The sequence below is a fragment of the Odocoileus virginianus genome, chromosome 9 (genome assembly GCF_023699985.2).
Source record: "Odocoileus virginianus isolate 20LAN1187 ecotype Illinois chromosome 9, Ovbor_1.2, whole genome shotgun sequence".
Lineage (NCBI taxonomy): Eukaryota > Metazoa > Chordata > Mammalia > Artiodactyla > Cervidae > Odocoileus > Odocoileus virginianus.
This window is the reverse complement of record NC_069682.1, coordinates 3,205,492-3,224,715: the sequence shown is the minus strand read 5'-3', so window position 1 is coordinate 3,224,715 and position 19,224 is coordinate 3,205,492. Positions and strand designations below refer to the sequence as shown.

The 19,224-nt window shown below is 51.1% G+C and overlaps 1 protein-coding gene and 1 long non-coding RNA gene across 4 annotated transcripts in view; one reads left to right on the top strand and one right to left on the bottom strand.

The window, feature by feature from the left end:
- Positions 1-2,896: 2,896 nt before the first annotated feature.
- On the bottom strand, positions 2,897-10,099 carry LOC139036541 (uncharacterized). Of its 3 annotated transcripts, none has more exons than XR_011489313.1 (3): positions 10,012-10,099; positions 7,039-7,165; positions 2,897-4,664 (listed from the first exon to the last, which is right to left on the bottom strand). It is a non-coding gene; the product is annotated as an uncharacterized lncRNA (long non-coding RNA). The 3 variants fall into 3 exon arrangements; XR_011489312.1 differs by lacking the exon at positions 10,012-10,099 and adding an exon at positions 8,858-8,913; XR_011489311.1 differs by lacking the exon at positions 10,012-10,099 and having other exon boundaries at positions 7,039-8,719.
- JAG1 (jagged canonical Notch ligand 1) overlaps positions 9,020-19,224 on the top strand; it is a 33,823-nt gene continuing 23,618 nt past the window's right edge. Inside the window, exons 1-3 of the mRNA XM_070471890.1 lie at positions 9,020-9,601; positions 10,035-10,340; positions 18,702-18,753. Of these exons, the coding sequence (XP_070327991.1) occupies positions 9,521-9,601; positions 10,035-10,340; positions 18,702-18,753 (439 nt within the window). The 5' untranslated portion in view covers positions 9,020-9,520. The remainder of the gene's footprint in view (positions 9,602-10,034; positions 10,341-18,701; positions 18,754-19,224) is intronic.

Here is a 19,224-nt window from a genome sequence, read left to right as displayed (position 1 = left end):
AATTAAATTGCTAGGATTTTAATCTGTAATAATTTCCCACACATGAGAATTTATTCAGTGATTCAGTAATAGTCACTGAGCAGTATGTAAAAAACAAGAAACAAAAAAGCCGCCACGCTAGACAGTTGGGCATCATCTTTGGATTAGCATAACTCTCAGAAAGATGTACCCTGGGGCCAAGGGATGGCTCTCTCCTGCCCGCCCCCGCACCCCTTCTCAGAGCAGTGCTTTGTGTCAGGCCTCAACTTCCAAGTGTTTTATTCTGAGAAACAGTTGTATTTTCAGAGTGCCATGAGTATAAGACCCAAGCCCCCCTGTATTTCCATAATCACGCACCTTCATAAATGTGGGTGTCTTGCATCACAAAATACCAGGGAAAGCTTTGCTGCATCTGAGGGACCAGCCTGTTGACACTCTGCAGATAATCTTGCAGCTGTTTGTTTTTCTTGATCACTTTGGCCGCAGGCAAGCTCATCATCCAATTCTCCACTCAGGTAGTTGTGCCTGACCTGTCTTCCTTTATTATTTTTCCTCCCTGGTTAAGATCTTCCTTCAAGCTCCATTTTCCCTGGTCCTGATATTTATTTGTTCATATATTTTACCTGAAAGTCACTTGAAATCTTTTTTTAAAGACTAGGCTGGTGTATAAATGTATAGTTGGAAAAAATCAGTGTAAGAAATTCCCATTATGACACGGAGCTCATGATTGATGAGATCTACCCCAAAATGTAGATTTGAGTAACCAACCCAGTGACACAATATGGCCACAGCCAGTGGGAAGAACCTCTGATAACTTCTGCTTAACTAATGCATAGACTGTCTCTGCATTCAGTGTGGCTGAGACCTTAGCGTGCGTATGAATCACCTGGGGATCTTGTGAAATTGCAGATTCTGATTCGGATGATCTGGGGTGAGGGCCAGAGAGTCTGACTTTCTCTCCAGCTTCCAGGCGGAGCCAATGCTGCTGGCCTCAAGACGGTATTCAGAGGAGCAAGGGAGAGATGAAGGTAACAGACCAGGGCTAAGATGACCAACTCTGCAACATTTATAGTTATTTGCTGCAGCCATTAGGTAAAGATGAGTGTGACTGAGTTTCAACAAGTCAGTTTAGGAAAGCAGATAAGTCCATGTCATTCTCACCCATGCACACCAGGCTGTGCTGATCCCCAATCAGTGGGATCAACATCTTACTTGTCTAAAACTGGCTCCTAAATTCTCTTTGTGAGTAGAGACCTGAATTCCCACCCTGCCCATTTACTTAGCCATTGCCTCATAGAGATGAGGTTCCTAGGAAACCACCTAGTTCAACATCCCACCCAGGATGAGGAACCTCTGTCTCTCCTGCTGCTGACAAGTGGTCCCAGCAGCCTGTTTGGTTACCTTCAAGAGTAGGTACTCACCTCCAAGGCAGCCTGTTACACTGAGGAATAGCTTTTATGGAAACAGTTTGTCTTTCTGCTGAGTCAAAATCAACTTCCTTATAACCTCCACCTGTTAAGCTGAGTCTGCCACTTACAGCATCCCAAGTCTCCTCCCCCGACTTAAGGCAGCCTTTCCAATATTGCAGACAGCTGCTACGGGTCCTTTTCCCTCTTCTCCCAATGAGACCCTCCCAAGTCCTTCAAATGCTTTCCTTAAAGGTCTCCAGTTTTTGACCTTTCACTGCCTTCTGAGCATGACCCAATCGGTCGATATGCCTCTTAAAACGGTGCCCAGCCTATACCCAACAGAACTGAAAGCAGGATCCTGAAGAGATATTTGTAGACCCATGTTCATAGCAGCATTATTCACAACAGCCCAGTGTCCATCAACGGAAGAATGGATAAACAAAATGTAGCATATGCATACAAATGGGTTATTATTCAGGCTTACAAGGAAGGAAATTCTGACATGCAACAACATGGATAAACTTTGGGGACATTAGCTAAATGAAATGACAGCCACAAAGAGACAAATGTTGTATGACCCCACTTAGGTGAGGTACCTAGAATAGTCACATGTGTGGACCAAAAGTAGAATGGTGACTGAGAGAGGTCGAGGGAGGGGAGAGATGGGGAATTGTCTAATGAATACAGAGTTTCAGCTTGAGAAGATGAAAATGTCCTGAAGATTGTTTTCACAACAATGTGGATTAAATGAACACTTTTGAACTGTACACTTAAAAATGGTTAAGTTGGCAAATTTTATTTTATGTGTATTTTACCACAGTTGTTAAAAAATAATGCTGAGAGTTGGTGAGAACCCTTCAGTTGTGTTAAGGCTAGTGTGGAGTATGCTGGAACTATTTTTCCATGACTGCTAACCCCCTGTGTTTCTAGTAATGCAACCTCATACTGTGGCCCTTCCCCCATTCTTAGTAGCCTGATTACACAATTAAGGCATGTCACAGGTGTGGTCTACTAAAACCCCCACCTCCTCCTCACATGAATTATTGCCAAACTATCCTAAAATAATGTAATTGGCTTCTCTAGTTTTTACCTGCCTTTAAAAAAAATTAGCACTTCACTGAAATCCTCTTTTAGAATTGAAACTTTCTTTATAATCAAAGTTTTCTATGCCTTAATTTCCAAAAAAGAATCTCTGATATGTCCCTAAATCATTTCTGAATGATGTCTGTGAAAATCTGTGTATCAGTAACCTGTTATGACCTGTAACTACAGATCTGAAATTTATAGGTACTCCTTGTGCCAATATTTCTGCGCTCAAGCAAATGTTTCTTTAGCCATCCTTGGGTGCTCTTGGCATCAAAACAATAATAAAAACAACTATTTACCTTCTAAATGAAAAAATAACCTTAAGCATTGCAACCATCCACAGTTTATGTCCTTAATAACTTCTGAGAGAAAGCCATCAGTAAAGAAATCACTGGCTTGAGAACAAAAGTGTCAAACACAGACACAGTCTTGTTATTTATTGAGAACCATTAACCCAAACATGAAACACTGGGATTTGAAGCCCTGTGGCGTTCGTGCCGTTGGCAGGTGTGATCACCTTTCTTTGACTCTCACATTTATGCATGTTTTCAAATTTTCTCAGATAACTGGATATATTTAGCTCTCCTTTTCTCTAGTTCCAACAACCACTTTGATTTTCTTTTTTTTTTTTTGAGTTCTGGAGGCAGATTTGGGTTTGCACAGGTTTAGAAATTTGAGCGCAAACAAGATGAAGAAGTGCTGAAAAGTGAATTGTATTGCGGTGTTAACATTTTCCAAATGCTGCCTGCTTTAGGGCTTCCCTTGTGGCTCAGCTGGTAGAGAATCCGCCTACAATGAGGGAGACTTCAGTTCAGTCCCTGGGTTGGGAAGATCCCCTGAGGAAGGGAAAGGCTACCCACTCCAGTATTCCAGCCTGGAGAATTCCATGGACTGTATCGTCAATGGGGTCACAAAGAGTCGGACACGACTGAGTGACTTTCACTCACTTCAACTGCTTTTGGAAGTGTAATTTTCAGAGCCTTTTAGGAGATGAAAAGATTTATAAGAGTTCAGTCACACTTTCAAATTATAGAAAATTGGTAGTTTCATTCAGATCAGTCAACTGTACAAATGGCTAATTTAGTTTCAAAAATATTATCACAGAACATCTGCAGGTCAAGTCATTCAGGTGTCATTCACAGAATAGAAAACTCACTATGTTATCACCAGAAAAAGGAAGGTGGGTGAATCATTTACAGTTGTTTGAGAATGCCAATTTAACAGCAGTTTATACCCAAGATTTTCAAAGATTCTCCACTATAAAAAATAAAAATAAAAAAACAGGACATTCTATAAGCACTCTCCCTGCCCCATTAAATGATGAAACCATAGTGGTTTAGTCACCAAGTCGTGTCCAACTCTTGCGACTGCATGGACTGTAGCCTGCCAGGCTCCTCTGTCCATGGGATTCTCCAGGCAAGAGTACTGGAGTGGGTTGCCATTTCCTTCTCTAGGGGATCTTCCTGACCCAGGGATCGAACCTGGCTCTCCTGCATTGCAGGCAGGCAGATATAAACTTATGAAAGGTCATTTAAAAAACTTTTGGTTTTAATTCAAGGAGTGAAATGAGGAAATTAGTCCCAGGGTTCCTGGGTTTTGTATCTTGGGGTTTTTCTACTTTCTGTGACTGGCTCCTTAAAGCAGACATGGACATGTAACTATTTGGCCTGATAGATTTCCAGATAATGAATGTGAAACAGGGTTGGGACAAGACAGGCAAAATTATAAATACCCGAGCTCAAGGCAAAACCAAAACAATGTTTAAAGCAAAGCTCATACAAAATTACTGTTGACAATTCAAGAAATGCATCGTTCTAGTTTCCAAAGAAAATGAATTCAGATCTCTTGTGTATGTAAAGTGAAGCTTTGGGGGAAAAAATGGTTAGATCTACTCAGTTCGTGCTTGGCTGTATAAATTGCGGTCTGGTTATGATGGTGGTGGGAGGTATAACTTTATCCTGATTTGTTAATGTCTAATTCATTGCCCACAGGTGGTTCTTTTTTTTTTTTATTTCTGGTCCAGGACTCCTTGTGATGTGGAAGAAGAAGAATACTCCATGGAGGTGGCTGTGTAATCAGATGATGTGCTTCTCTGGGGAGCTGGCTACACAGAGGTTACAAAGGCTTGCATTTTCTGAGACGCTCACATGGTAGAGAGCCTGGAGGACACGTATGTGTCCTTCGCTCCTGCTGAGAAGGGACAGAGACATATCACAACTACTTTTCCATGGAAGGGGGCTTGTGAACTTGCATAAACTTCATCCTCAAAGAAAAAGGAAGATACTGAAAGATATTTCACATGTCCTTTCTCTGTATTTGGACCTCTCTTACTTATTGGGCTTCCCTGGTGGCTCAGGGGGTAAAGCATCTGCCTGCAATGTGGGAGACCTGGGTTTAATCCCTGGGTTGGGAAGATCCCCTGGAGAAGGAAATGGCAACCCACTCTGGTACTCTTGCCTGGAAAATCCCATGGTCAGAGAAGCCTGGTAGGCTACAGTACATGTGATCGCAACGAGTTGGACATGACCGAGCGACTTCACTCTCACTCTTACTTATTGGAAAGAAAGGATTAGGGAGAAAAAGTGTGGGGGAACGAAGCTGCCTTCCTTGTGTTCACTGTCTGTGTGCTCAGTCGTGTCCGATGGTGTAGCCTGCAGGCGCCTCTGTCCATGGGATTCTCCAGGCAAGAATACTGGAGTGGGTTGCCATATCCTTCTCCAGGAGACCTTCCCAACCCAGGGATAGAAGCCACGTTTCTTGCATTGGCAGGCGGATTCTTTACCATAGCCACCTGGGAAGCCCTGTGTGTTCACTACCACAATCTAAACTATCATCAGCTGGTTGATAAGCAACAACATTTGAACTACAAAAGGAAAAAACTATCATCATCCCTTACAAGCATGCCCTCTAGTTTATTCAGTCCATTATTTCTGTGTTATCCACTGTATTACTAGCACCTAAACAATACCTGACACATCAATAATTATTTTCCTCAACATTTTATAGTGAAAAATTTCAACACAGAAAAGTTCGAAAGAATTTTACATGAATACCAGTGTACCCACCACCTAAGTCCTATCACTAACACTTGAACATTTTGCTCCTGCATATATCAAGTGATCCAGTCTTCTTCATCCATCAGTTCCTCTAATTTTTTATGCATTTTCAAGTTGCAAATAGTATTCCTTTTCCTCTGAATACTTCAGCACTCATGTAACTAACTCAATTTGAGTATTACTAATTTTTTTTGAACATGCAATGAAATGCACCAATCTTAAGTGTACTATTTAATAGAATCCTGACAAGTGCATACACTTGTGTAATCCAAAGCCTTATCCAGAGACAGATCCTTATCTCTCTCCTCCACCCTCAAAAGAGGCCTCAGGCCATTCCCAGCTCCTCTCCACCTTCCTATCTCCCTACTCTATTTTTTTTTTAACCATAGATTAGTCTTGTCTGTTCTAGAACGTCATAGAAATGGATTCAGACAGGATGTAGTCTTTTGTGTCTGGCTTCTTTCACTCAGCTTCATATTTCTGAGATCACCCATGTTGTTGCACGTCATGAAGTTCTCAATAAATATTGACTTGCTGATTTTCATCACAGTGTCAATTAACCAGGGACTTAAGCCAACTAAATGTATTTAAATACAGTTATTATAGCTTGAATATCTTTACGTAAGCCTTTGTTGTGTGTGTGTTGGGGGGGCTTCAGCACTACTTTTTTGTCGATGATTCAGCAAAGGTAGGGAAGTTTTGCAGAAAAAGAAAAACAATGCATCATCTTTTTAAAATTAAAATAGAAAGATACTTAAAGACAGTTATGATTTGCACACAAGACTAGCTAGACAGGAACTAGCCACCAGCCTCTCGCCTTCTTACAGGTGTGATGGCTAAACACAGCAGTGTTCACAGGAACATTTTTCTGTAATGGTCACTTACTATAGGCTACACCCAAAGGCAGGATGCAAAGTGGCCAAGGGCAGGGATCTCCAACCCCTGGGATCTAATGCCTGGTGATCTGAAGTGGAGCTGATGTAATGAAGTAAAACGCACAACCAATGTAATGTGCTCAAATCATCCAGAAACCATCCCTCCCCATCTCTGGTCCCTGGAAACATTGTCTTCTACAAAACCAGTCCCTGCTGTCAAAAAGGTTGAGGACTTCTGGCCAAGGGGGAGTTTGCATATTTGAGTTTTTTCTGAAGTAGTTCCCCATTCTCCAGGGAGGGAGGCTGAGAACCAGCTGGGAGGAAGTAGAGGGCAGAACGTCTCCTTGATGTCGGTTGTGGAAAACGTGACTGGCTTTTTGGGGGAGTACCAACTAGCTGCAAGAGGCTCAGCTGAAAATTCTCCAAAGAATCCCCGCTAGCCCACAGCTGTCTTCTCTAAGAGTGGGTTCCCAAGCTCAGGAAGGCTGAGGGGCACCATACTCTTCCCCTGAGAATTTCATGTTTATTCGTGATTTGACATTTCAGTTCAGTCACTCATTTTGGGTAGGGTTAATCCAACAGTTTCCATCCCTCAGAAACCAATGTTCTTATTATTCAAGGGGCTAAACTCACCTGTGGCCTGGAGCTGACCTCAGCTTACATGCACATCATATTCCCACCTGAAGGCATCTGGCATCTCAGGCAGCCATCCAGTCCCGTGTCTGGATCTAAACTCTTCAGCTAACAGCTTGACTCCTTCCTGAGGGGTGTGGGGAACAGGCCACAGGGGCACAGAAACAAAACAGATTCAGACATGGGGAACGCCAAGGAGTGAGCATTTTAAGACCTTACTAGCTTTTGTGAATTTTTTTCCCCCCAACACCAGCGTTTTGCTTTTAAACCACTACTTAGCACCCCAATTAGGGAAAATTTGGAGGCAGAGGTGAGAAGCGGGGCAGATAGGAGGTGGGAGAGATTGGTTTCTATGGAAATGTTGGTGAGAAAAGTTTAGATGTGATTATGTATGAAAGCTGGATGTCTTGTATTTAGGATAATTGGGGGGAGCTGGGACTGGGGTTTATTAAAGCAAAACACCCCGGTTGCTACTGCTTATGATTCTGCTCTCGGAAATGTCGTTTCCAAAATATGGACTAGGTCTCTCAGCAATGACCATCAAGATGGGACATATTACCATTAAAAAGCTGTCTCTCTTAGGCTGTTAAAATGCCAATGTTTCTAAACCATCCTTGGTGATTCTGAACCAGTGTAAAGAGGTCAGTTAGCCGCCTTGTTTTATTCTCTAGCCTGATGAGATCAAGCATTGAAAATACTGTCCGTATCGACCCACCCACAAATAACCACAATTAGCCACCCTTTTATTCTCTTTTAACAAAGGAGCTTGGAAAATATTTTCCCTTGACCCCTGCAGCCCATCGTGGTCAACAGCTTCTGAGGGTCTGAGCCACGATTCGGCCCCTAAATAGTCACGCTTTCCCGTAGGACGGACCCCATATAGGGGTCAAAACTTGGTGCATCTTTCAGGGGAAATCGATCTTTTTCCTAAAGAGACCCCCTCCAACACAACAGCAGGTCCCCGCCAGAAAAGGATTGGTAGAGGCGTTAGGCAGGTTTCCTTTGACCTTGGTTGTGACCTAGAGTGTCGCTCTTAATTGCGAGACTCGCCTCAAGGTAGAAAATGGCACTGGTTTCCACTGCTACCCCAGAGAAGCCCAGTTGTGCTGGCGGGCGACAGCAGGGAGACAGTCTCTCCCAGGCTGGGCTCCGGCCACCCAGAGCGGCTCCGAGGCCGCCTACAGGTGCAATCCCGGCACTGCGTCCCGGGCTGCGGGGCGGGAGGACACGAGTCCCAGGGCTCCGGCCTCTCCCCCGGCCCCGCGCCGAGGCTGCGCGGGGCCCTCGCCCCCCCATCCCGCCGGCTTCTCCGCCTCCGCCCCGGCGCGGTTGGAGAAGGAAGCTGGGGGCCCTCCCGAGCTCCGCAGACTCAGATTTGGGCGGCGGCGGGGCGCGGCCGAGGCTTCCCCTCGCCTCTGCGGCCAACCCGGCTCCGGGAAAGTTTTCCCAAGTTCCCAGCAGCGCCGGCCCAGGTCGCCTCCGCGGGGCGAGCAGCCGGCGGCCCGCGCGCCAGCCCCGCCGCCGCCGCCAGCCGCGCGCTCCGGGCGACGCGATTGCTCGCTCTCGGGGAGCGGGCCCGGCGCCCGGGGCGAAGCCGCAGCTGACGCAGGCGGCTCGGAAGGCGGAAGCCGCCCCGCTCAGACCGCTCCGCAGCGCCGCGGCGCCTACACCCCGACGGGCAGCCCGAGGCTCACTGCCCCGAGCGCCCGAGGGGGCGGTCTGCGCGGAGCCCGCGCGCCCCGAGGAACGGAGCCTTTACGTCCCCCTGCGCTCCGCCCGCTCCCGCCGGGCCCGAACGCCCGCAGGTGGGGGTCTGTACCGGCCCCTAAGCACCCGCATCGCCTCGCGCGCCGCGGAGCCCCCGGGCCCTTCCCCGCCCCCCCCCCACCCCCAGCGCCGGGGGCGTGGCGCGGGCGGGCACGCCCCTCATGAATATGAACGGACGCATGCGCCGGCCCCGCGCGCTGGGTAGAGGTGGCCAGCCCCGGCCGCGGCTCCCAGACCGGCTCCCTGAGTCCCTCTCCGAGAGCCGGGCGGGCGGGCACGCGTCATTGTGCTACCTGCGGCTGGCCCGCGAGCTGGGCTCCGGCTTTTTTTTTTTTTCTTCCTCCCCTCCCTCCCTCCTCTTCAAGCAGCTGATCTGAAAGGGAATAAAAGGCTGCGCATAATCATAATAATAAAAGAAGGGGAGCTCGAGAGAAGGAAAGAAAGCCAGGAGGTGGAAGAGGAGGGGGAGCGCCTCAAAGAAGCCATCAGAATAATAAAAGGAGGCCGGGCTCTTTGCCTTCTGGAACGGGCCGCTCTTGAAAGGGCTTTTGAAAAGTGGTGTTGTTTTCCAGTCGTGCATGCTCCAATCGGCGGAGTATATTAGAGCCGGGACGCGGCGGCCGCAGGGGCAGCGGCGACGGCAGCACCGGCGGCAGCACCAGCGCGAGCAGCAGCGGCGGCGGCGTCCCGAGTGCCCGCGGCGCGCGGCGCAGCGATGCGGTCCCCACGGACGCGCGGCCGGCCCGGGCGCCCCCTGAGCCTCCTGCTTGCCCTGCTCTGCGCCCTGCGAGCCAAGGTAGGAGCCCGCGGGGCCTCCCTCCCGGCCCTCCCTGCCCTCTCCCTTCCCCTCGCGGCGCTCCTGGACGCCAGCGGTTGAGCGTCTGGAGCGGGCTTCGGAGCCCTGGGGCGCCGGCTCCCGCCTGGGCCCCTGCGCCCGATAGGCTGCACCTGGGCCAGGGGGACTCCCGGGCTCCCAAATGTACCCTCCAGGCTAGGCAGAACGCGCGTTCGCGCCGCTCCTGTTCCCAGGGGACCGTCGTGTCGGATTGTTCCCACACTCGAGGCTCTTAAGCCCGGGAATCGCTTTGAGTCCTTGCACCCAGTTTTGCAAAATGAGTTTCACTTGGCGCCAAGGGCTCGTCGGGGAGGGCGGGGAGGGAGTCGCCGCTTCCACCCTCGAAGAAAACAACTTTCCCCTGCGCTGACCTCTCTCCCTCCCTCGCCGGCAGGTGTGCGGGGCCTCGGGGCAGTTCGAGCTGGAGATCCTGTCCATGGAGAACGTGAACGGGGAGCTTCAGAACGGGAACTGCTGCGGCGGCTCCCGGAACCCGGGGGACCGCAAGTGCTCCCGCGACGAGTGTAACACGTACTTCAAAGTGTGCCTCAAGGAGTACCAGTCGCGCGTCACGGCCGGGGGGCCGTGCAGCTTCGGCTCGGGGTCCACGCCTGTCATCGGGGGCAACACCTTCGACCTCAAGGCCAGTCGCGGCAACGAACGCAACCGCATCGTGCTGCCTTTCAGTTTCGCCTGGCCGGTGAGTGGTGGCCGGGCCGGGGGTCGGACCCGCGGGCCGAGCTCTGCTTTCTCTTGCGGGAGGAGAGGGATTTAAAGGGCCTTGGCTGGAAACTCGGCGCAGGCCGGGGACGTCGATGCGGGGGTGCGGGGGTCGTCAGGGAGCTGAGGCTCTGTGCTAGATCTTGGCAGGCCCCAGCCCGGATGCTTTTTGCTTCGCGCAAAAAAAAAAAAAAAAAAAAGGAAAGTGGGGCTCGAGAGAGTATTGTGGGGCAAGGCTCCCGGGAGGGCCGGTTGAAACTTGCAACTTGGAGGCCCCAGAGTAACCGCCCGAGCCAGGAGGTCATTATGGATGATCTTTGCTCAACCAATTAAACCTGATGCGCTGTGGAAGGCGGCTAGGCACAATTCTGGCCTCCGAACGCCGTCCAATTGGCACCCTCCCGTTTCCCGTGAGCAGCCCGGAGGGCGGGCGTGTCCTTCCTGGAGGGTGTGGGGGGACCGCTTCCCGCTGCTCCCCGGGAGATTTCGGTGCGTGCGGGGGCGCGCTCCGGACCCGGTTAGGGCCGGGGGTTGGGGGGGCCGGCGCCGCGGGCTGGCCCGGCTCTGGCCCGCGCCGCGGGCCCGGGAGCCTCCGCCCCCTGCCGTTCCCTTCCTGCCCTCGCCCCCGCGCGGCGTAGCTCTGGTGGCCTCACTTCCAGCGGTTCCCGGGCTCTGGAACAGCTGTGTTTGCAAACTTCCCCGGGAAGGGCGGGGGTGCGCCCTCGTCCGGTAGGCGCGCGGCCCCCGTGAGCTTCTGGGGGGCACGCAGAAGCTGGGAACGGGCGGCTCGCCGGAGGCAGGAGCCCCCGGCTCCAGAGCCGCTCCAGGCCCCGGCAACATCCCGAGCTGGGTGGAAGGAGATGAGCGCGGCCGCAGCAGAAAGGGGAGGGGGACGTGTGGGTGCCCTCTGGCCCACTCCCGCCGCCAGGGAGGCGTGACTCGGTGCCAAGACCGGGGCTCGCCGGCCCTGCGCCGGGCGGGCGGTGAGAGGGGGCGCTCGGTGCCCCGCGGGGTCCTCTCCGCCACGTGCTCGGACGGGGCGCGCTCTGCCGCCTCCTACCGCGGGCTGGGGCTGGGATCCCGACTGCGGCAGGGGGGAGGGAGCTGGCCTCGGAGTGTGTGGGAAGCCCCGGCGGCTCTCAGGCCCGCGCTGACTGGAGCTGGCACTACAGAGTGCCCTCTGCCTGGCTGAGATAAGACAGTTATCAGAAACGTGCCATTAAATGGGGCTTATAAAACCCCGTGGTTTGTGGGATTCTCTGAGAACGGAGGACTGGGCCTGTTGCGGGATTTCATTTTTACAAAGAGCGTTTATCTTGTTTGCTAATCCCCTATTAGGGAGAACTCTAAGCTAAAGAGGTTGGCCACGTTTTAATCTGGCTGGACCCAAGTTTACTGTGAGGGCTGACGGCCCTCGCCCTTGACCGTGTGTTTGGAGTTAGGGGGAAGGGGCCCGCAGGTGGCCCCACCGCCAGCAGGACCCGTGTGGAGCCCCTCGCTTTTCACAAGACCATAAAAGGAATCCTGTTAGTGATGTGGGAAAGCTGCAGGGCTGGCTGAGGCTCCTCGTGGGGAGCAGGGTCAGAGCACCAGCCGCGATGAGCCGGGGGAGTCTCGCTCCCCAGGCTGGCTGGGGAGGCTGACCCAGAAGGTGTGTCTGTCTCCTTTTGACATTTGGCGGAGAGCCCTAGATGGGAATGGGCGGAAGCGGTGTAGGAGGGCAGGGAGAGGATGGATTCGCTGGTGCTCTTCTGCGGTTTTCAGGCCCCACGGGTCACCAACCATGAAATAGACTCTTGGCTTTTCTCGAATGGGGAAGACAGCTGGGGCTGCACTGAGAATGCGGTTCTTTTGAAGCTGGGCCAAATGCCTGTGTCCCTCATAAACACGTCCCCACCCCATCACCCCCAGAAGGGCTGCTGTGCCATGTAAGCCTGACTTCCCACGGGAGTGTGGACTTGGGGTGTGCCGTGTTGTTTGCTCCAGTGTAGCTGGAGAAACCCTAACGTCTGTAATGTGCAAGAATGATTGCAGCGCGAGTGTTAACTGAAGTGAAAGCACTTAGGTAGCTGCATAAGTATGGAAGTAGGTTGCACAGCTTCATTTCAGCTTGCTAATTAAATATTAATGAGTGTGTCTATTTAAAGCTGCTATCTTGAATAGGTAATAACTGAATTGGGTACAGAATTCAAGGAGGATATGGTTTGTTAAAACAATCACACACCTTGAACTTCCAGGCCCCTAAGCTTCTAACCCTTAGGCAGCCACAGTTGCCATCCGCGTGGGTCCTCCCAGGTTTGCTGAAAGTGGTAGAGAGGTGGTTCAGAGTGCAGAGATCACTTTAGAAGGTGGTGTAATTCACGCCTTTTGTTTGGAATTATAACCCAAATCCAACAACTGCTCATGTTCTAGAATGGGAGAGGAGGCAATGATTTGGTCAGATGTGAAGTATAATCCAAGGCTCGTGTCCTTGCCAGCAGCTCTGTGGTGTGGGTCTGCCCTCTGGACAGTATCTGACTGTGTCCCACTTGGGGTCCACTGCCCCAGCCTGGCAGTGCTGTTCTTCTGTGGCTTCTAATTACCCTAGCAGTGCTGCTGGAAGGGGCTTGACTTGAAGCAATGAGGCTGATTTATGATCCTCCAATCAGGGGACCCAGTGATAAGACCATACATTATCAAAGGTAATTGGGCTCAACGGGAAAAGATTGGGGAATAACCATTTAGAAATCACCTAAATGGGTAAGTTGCACTTTCCAAAATTAGTACTAAATCCCAGGAGTGCCTGCTCATTAAAAATACATTAGTGTAATTACCATTATCCAGCCTGAAAAGCTTTTTAGGAACCCTAGTTCGCTCTACTGATGCTTTGCTGGCCCTAGAGTGAAGTGAATCTGGAGAAACTTTGTCAGAAGCAGTTCAGGCACCTCACCCCTCCACCTCTTATTTAAATGCCATTGACACTGAGTAAGTCAGATGCTGCAAGGTTAGTTACAGACTGCCACTGACATGCCTTTGCCTTTATGCTGTCCTTCCAGGTTCCTGGGGCTTCCCTTGTAAAGAATTCCCTGGTAAAGAATCCACCTGCAATTCGGGAGACCTGGGTTCGATCCCTGGGTTTGGAAGATGCCCTGGTGAAGGGAAAGGCTACCCACTCCAGTATTCTGGCCTGGGGAATTCCATGAACTGTATCGTTCATGGGGTTATAGAGAGTCAGACACGACTGAGCAACTCTCACTTTCCAGGTTCCTGGGCCTCCACACATGGGTAGCCAGTGGAGGGATGGGGTTCTCATTGGAACTGGCCCCTTTCTGCAGTCAGAATGTGCCACCCACGTGATCAGCGTGCGTGCACACAAACAGCTCACGTGCGTACATGCTGATAGCAAGGGACTTTCTGTGTGTGGGGAAAACACCCTTTGCCCTAAAACACCTCCCTCATACTAAAGCGATGAAATGATATGTCTGCATTGCAAAACCTGGCTGGGGAGAAAATTGAGCTGTGCTCACTTGGTGCTGTGGGTCTGCAGAATGGCCGCTCCCCATGTGGACCTCCTGTGCAAGGTACCAGGTTTCTCGTAGTTTTTTCCTCTTCCAGGTGTAGCCTCGGTGTGTTCTTCTCCTTGTTTTCTTGTTTCTTAGCAACTTATTCAAATCTCCAGTACTTAAATGAGTTTGCAACCCACCAATCCACACCCATCATTTTACAGGGACTTCAAACATTTCTCAAGACTGGTAGAGCTTTTGGCTTGCAGGCACTTAGGGAAGTTGGATGGGTGAGGAGGAGGGGCAGCAGCCCCTTACAAAGCACGCAGCCTCCTTGAAAACCAGCCATCTGAACGCTGCCTAAAATCTGTACAGCAAACGGTTGTAACGGACCTTTTGGATGGAAGGCACGTGAAAAGTTTAGCATGGAGGAAAAATGTTATTCATTAAAAAATGAAGCCAAGGCAACAAAGAGTCTTCACATCCTGATCTGAAAACAGGAATGCAGAGGCCTGGGCTGGATTTGGAGCAGCCGCTGGCCCATTGTAGGAGGGCCAGAACCTGGTTCTAGTGCCAAGTGTTCAAGATTAGTTACCGTGTAAGAATGCATAATCTCTGGACGTGCATACAATTAGCATGGTAATCCGTAAAGGCAAATATTCCTGAGAATTCCCCTTAGTAAACTTCTAGAGACATGTTTGTACCCTCTCTGCCAAGGTGAGGTTCCAAGCTGCACCAGTATTTAAATACATTAAAAAAAAAAGTTAGACCCAAACACAGCTAACCTAGTTTTCAACTTTAGGAAGATGTTTGTGTTAGTACACATGGAAAGTGATGATTGTTGGGTGTTCTAGAGGAGGAGGAGGCTTCTGGGTTGGGAAATGTTCTGCTTCTATCTCGGCTCCGGGGGTGGGGGGGTGGGTGGGGAGTGGGTGGGGGGTGAGTGCCTGTGTTGTGACTCCCATACTGGTCTCTGACCCCTCCCCTGTGGTCCTTGATTTTATGGCACCAACGGCATTTGTCTCCGGTGCAGTGTGTGTGCAGGGAGGCAGTTCCGCAGCGCGGGTCCCAGTGGCTAACGTGGCACATAAGTAGTCAGACATCCAGGGTCCTCCGCCAGCTCAGCCCAGTTTCTGCGCACTTTGGTAAATGAGTAGAAAGGCATCTTGTTCAGGCTTGCTCTGTGTGAACCGGACGGTTGTGCTTGGCTGGCTTCTCGGTATTCTATCTATTAACCTCGCCACCCTTTTGTAACTGGTGCATTTAATTATCAGTGGGATGCTTTTCAAACAGGTAGGGGTAATGATGGGAAAGGGGGTGGGGGCATCTCATTGAGAGTCTCCAATCTGGATCCGAGCTTTGGGGCCCCACTTGGTGAGTCTTTGCGGTGGGGTTTCATGAGAAAATCACCCTTTGTAACCAGATCAGACTCTATTGAAATGTCAAGCCCTGCAGACTAAATTGCTTTCCATGACTGAGGTTTCAGCTGGGCCGCCATGGGGTGGCTGTCCCCGCTCCGCACCTCATTTTGCCTGAACCCCGCCACACACGTCAGTCATCAGGGTGAGCACGTGTGTGCCCACACATGGCATTTCTGGAGCCTTTATGTAATATGTTTGTGCCTGGAATATATTCTACTCTGGCCACCCAGACGCAGGCAGGACAATAGTGTGGCTGGATTGACTGAAACGAGGATTACAGGGAATAATGCCGCCGCCTCACAAATAGTGCAGAGACAGGGCCAGCCACAGGATGCGGCCGTCGAGTCAGCAGAACCCAGGCCCCAGCCTGACCGGGGCGATGACTGTGTACAATGGTCCTCGCGCACGCTGGGCGCTCCCAGGGCGCGCTCCCTGCCGCCCGCCGGGGCCTCTGGATGCTGCACGCGTGCTCTTTGCAGGGTGGGCTGTCTGCATCCCTCAGCTTGGCAGGAGGGGAGACAGCCACTTCTCAGGGCTTGGTGTGGCTGCCACTGTTGCCAGGAAAAGGAAGCTCCCAGCTGTCAGCACAACCACCTTTGTTTCTCACATCCCCCCTTCTTAATGTGGCAATTCAGTGCTTACCACTCTGCCCGGTGCCAAGGTAACCCCCACAGGGGGGATGGGGGCGCTTTGAGGCCAGGACCCTCCTCGAGGTAGAATCCCAGGGCATCCTCTCCAAAGGGCCTTCTGAAAGTGGACCATTGCTCCTTCTGCTGCGCGGAATGGAGACCCAGCTCCCAGGTTGCCAGGGTCCCTGGAGCTGGGGAGGGGCAGAGGCACTCACTCTGAGCCCAAACAGAAGGTCTGATCCTGCCCACCCCTCCTGCTTTGCCCCCTGGCTGTTTTTCTGGGAAAAAAGGAAAAATAGATGAATGCCAGATAGCTTTATATAAGAATCCTCTTCTCACAAACTGAAACCAAGAAAAACCCAGGTGTCTGCTGTTTCTTTTGTGTTTCCTTGGGGGGTGGGGATGTTTGTATGAACTTGTTAGTAAGTTGGAACACCTGCCAGTCATCTCACCTGCCGCCCATGCCACACCGTGAGGAGGGCCCTGGGACTCAGCCCCCGTTGGGGTTAGGTTGGCAGTGGTCATGTGCGTGTGATGTGATTGTAGCAGAATGCCGATTTGGGACCTGGTAGCTGGCCTTGATGGCCTAAGGTGTGCATGCGTGGTCTGCATCCTGGATGTGTACCTTCTGGGATGCACAGAGGTCAGGCGTGGGCCTGGGAAAAGTTAAAGTTCCCTAGCAACTAATAATCACTGCCAAATTATCTTGATTGTTGATCTATAGTGTGGGGACGGAGTGGGAGGTGAGAGTGCCTCCTAATAGGAGCCTCGGAGAAGAGTCTTTGCTCTGAAGGTTGAGTGGGGAGGAGTCCTCCTGCCCCAGGAGCTGAGTCCTAGAACTGTGGTCCCTCCTCTGAAGCCTGGGAGTGAGACGGTCCAAAACCGCCAATGGTGCAGCCCCCAGCCCACCTCTGTCTCCTAGAAGGCGGTTCGTGGGAAGACCCAGATGCTGCCCTCCTTCCCCTCGAGGCGGGGCGTGTTGGCCAGCGGCTTCTGAGGTCTCCCAGTTCTGGGAGGATGAGTCTGAAGGCAGCCTGGCCTCCCAGGACCTAGTGTGAGAACCATGCCGCCCCCTCCCGTGAGCATTAAGCAGTCCCTGCTGTCAGGCCAGCTGACCCCAGAGGCCCTTCCTTTCGCGGGGCTCGCAGGCATTACATGTTTAGTGCTGGTGCGTTTAATCAGAGGATAAATTGCAGCAATATGTGCAAGTGGAGAAGGTGGGTCTCGTCGTGACCGGTAAGGGAGGGGCTCGTTATCCAACATCAGACCCGCATGTGGCCTCATATGGACCTGGCTTTCATCTCACGTCTGCAGAGAAACTTCACTTCTTGCTGTTCTCAGGGAGGGGTCCTGTAATTTGTAGGAAATCGTAGGAAATGCAGAGGCAGTAAATAAGGTGTAACTTTCACTAATAAAATATCAACAATGACAGCAGTGAATTTGGACCTCTGGCCGGTCGCAGGAGAGGGCTGGGTATATGCCCCGGCTTGCCTGGTTCTACTTGCTTTTCAGAGCATTTTCCCACAGTTATCAGTGAACGAAATGGAATCCTACTCTGCTTTGAGTATGAAACATATTTCGGCTGAATTCCAAGGCAGGGTCTATCACAAGATATTTTTATATTCAAAGACCTGCTGGGTTACTGTGTGAGCAGTAAGCTTGCCTTGAGTTATGAATGAAGCTTTTTTTTTTCTTCCTCCCCCCTTCTGTTTTTGCCTTCACCTTGTAGTTGTGTTGTTTGATCCATACACACTGCTCTTCCCAGCGTCCTGGTGTTGGACAGAGAAAGGCAGGGATGCATAGAAACATTCACGTGCCCTTCCTCTCCATCCCACCCCCTCCTGGATACATTTCCCATCACGAAGACAGCAGAAGCTTTCTTGAAAGCCTGGTGTTTTGTGAGACTGACCTCATCCTAAGTTACAAATGAAGATTTGAGTAAAAGCGGGAATTTGCTGATGGCTTGGGTTTTGGGGGGAGAGGTGGAATTCTGAGATAAGCTGGAAGATAAAAGGTGCCCTCAGTAGGATTGCTGGCGTCCCGCCAGTGTCCAGGGAATTTGTTTGGTTAGTGGACTCTGATTATTCCTGGAATGTTAGATCTTATTGACAGATAAGTTTATCAATAAATATAACCCATAGAGTGCAGCTCTTTCTTCCTTTTATACTTCCTTTCCTATCGTCTACCAGCCCCCCGCCCCCGGCACTGTGCACCCCTAAGTTAGGTTACTGCCTTTGTGTTCAGAGTCTCTTTGCACCTACCCACCCCTCCTGCTTCCTAGAGTCACCTGATACTTGTGGGAGCCGAGATGGTCTCACACAGACAGGGCTTTCAAAGGGGTTCTGAAAAGGAAAGGGGGCCCCCTGGGGACCTCCCCAGCAAGGCCCGGAGTGAAACAGCAGTCCGCAGCCCTCCTCATTGGATGAGCACCCCCACTCCCCAGCCCAGATACCTGGGTAGGTTAGCTGAGAATCAGTTCTTTGTGCAGCTTTCTCGGGCATCATGCTAAGAGGCTGGAAAGTTTGGGGAAACCACACGTTGAGTGTGCACAAATAGGGAGGTGGCATTTCCTGCTCGGAACTTGGGGCTACCTGCTTGTGGACGACAGGGAGCGCTATCTCTTCTGTCAACTTGGGGTGGGCTCTGGGGGTGGTGGGGAGCTGGTCTGGGTCTGAGCACCCAGGGCCTCGCTTCACAGCAAAGACAGGTCCCATCTCGGTGCAGAGCATGCAGGCAGGCCGTGAAAGCCTGACCTTTGCGAGCTGACCCCAGTTTCTGAGTACTGAGCTGTTGTTTATCTGTGTTTCAGAGGTCCTACACTTTGCTTGTGGAGGCGTGGGATTCCAGCAATGACACTGTCCGTAAGTATCAAACCAGGGGCTCAACCTGTGAGTCTGGAAGCACAGAGCAGGCCCCCGGGCCTGTCAGACCCTTCTGTACCCACCCACCCCCTACCCTGAACCTCTCCATGGAGTCTTTTACCATCCCTTCCCCTAGAATTTTCCCTTGGAATATTAAGTGGCCAGGACAGATTGCTAGTTAACTCAGCCCCTGAATACAGGCCTTAGATTATCTTTAGGATAGAGATCTTAATGGTTTTACAACTCTAAAACCTTGTAGACTGTGAAAGGATCAAAGTAGTGACTTTTAAAAAGTCCATTTAAATTTTAAGTGAGTGTTTAATCTCTCATCGGAAAGATAAAGCCCCAGAGGTGACTCTGGGCTCAAAAGACCGACTTTGAATTTCACTCGGTGGGCAGGTGAGCCCTGAGCCCTGAGCGTCTGCGTTTCCCGCACTGGCCATGACAGTCCTTTCGCTGAAGTTGGTTCCA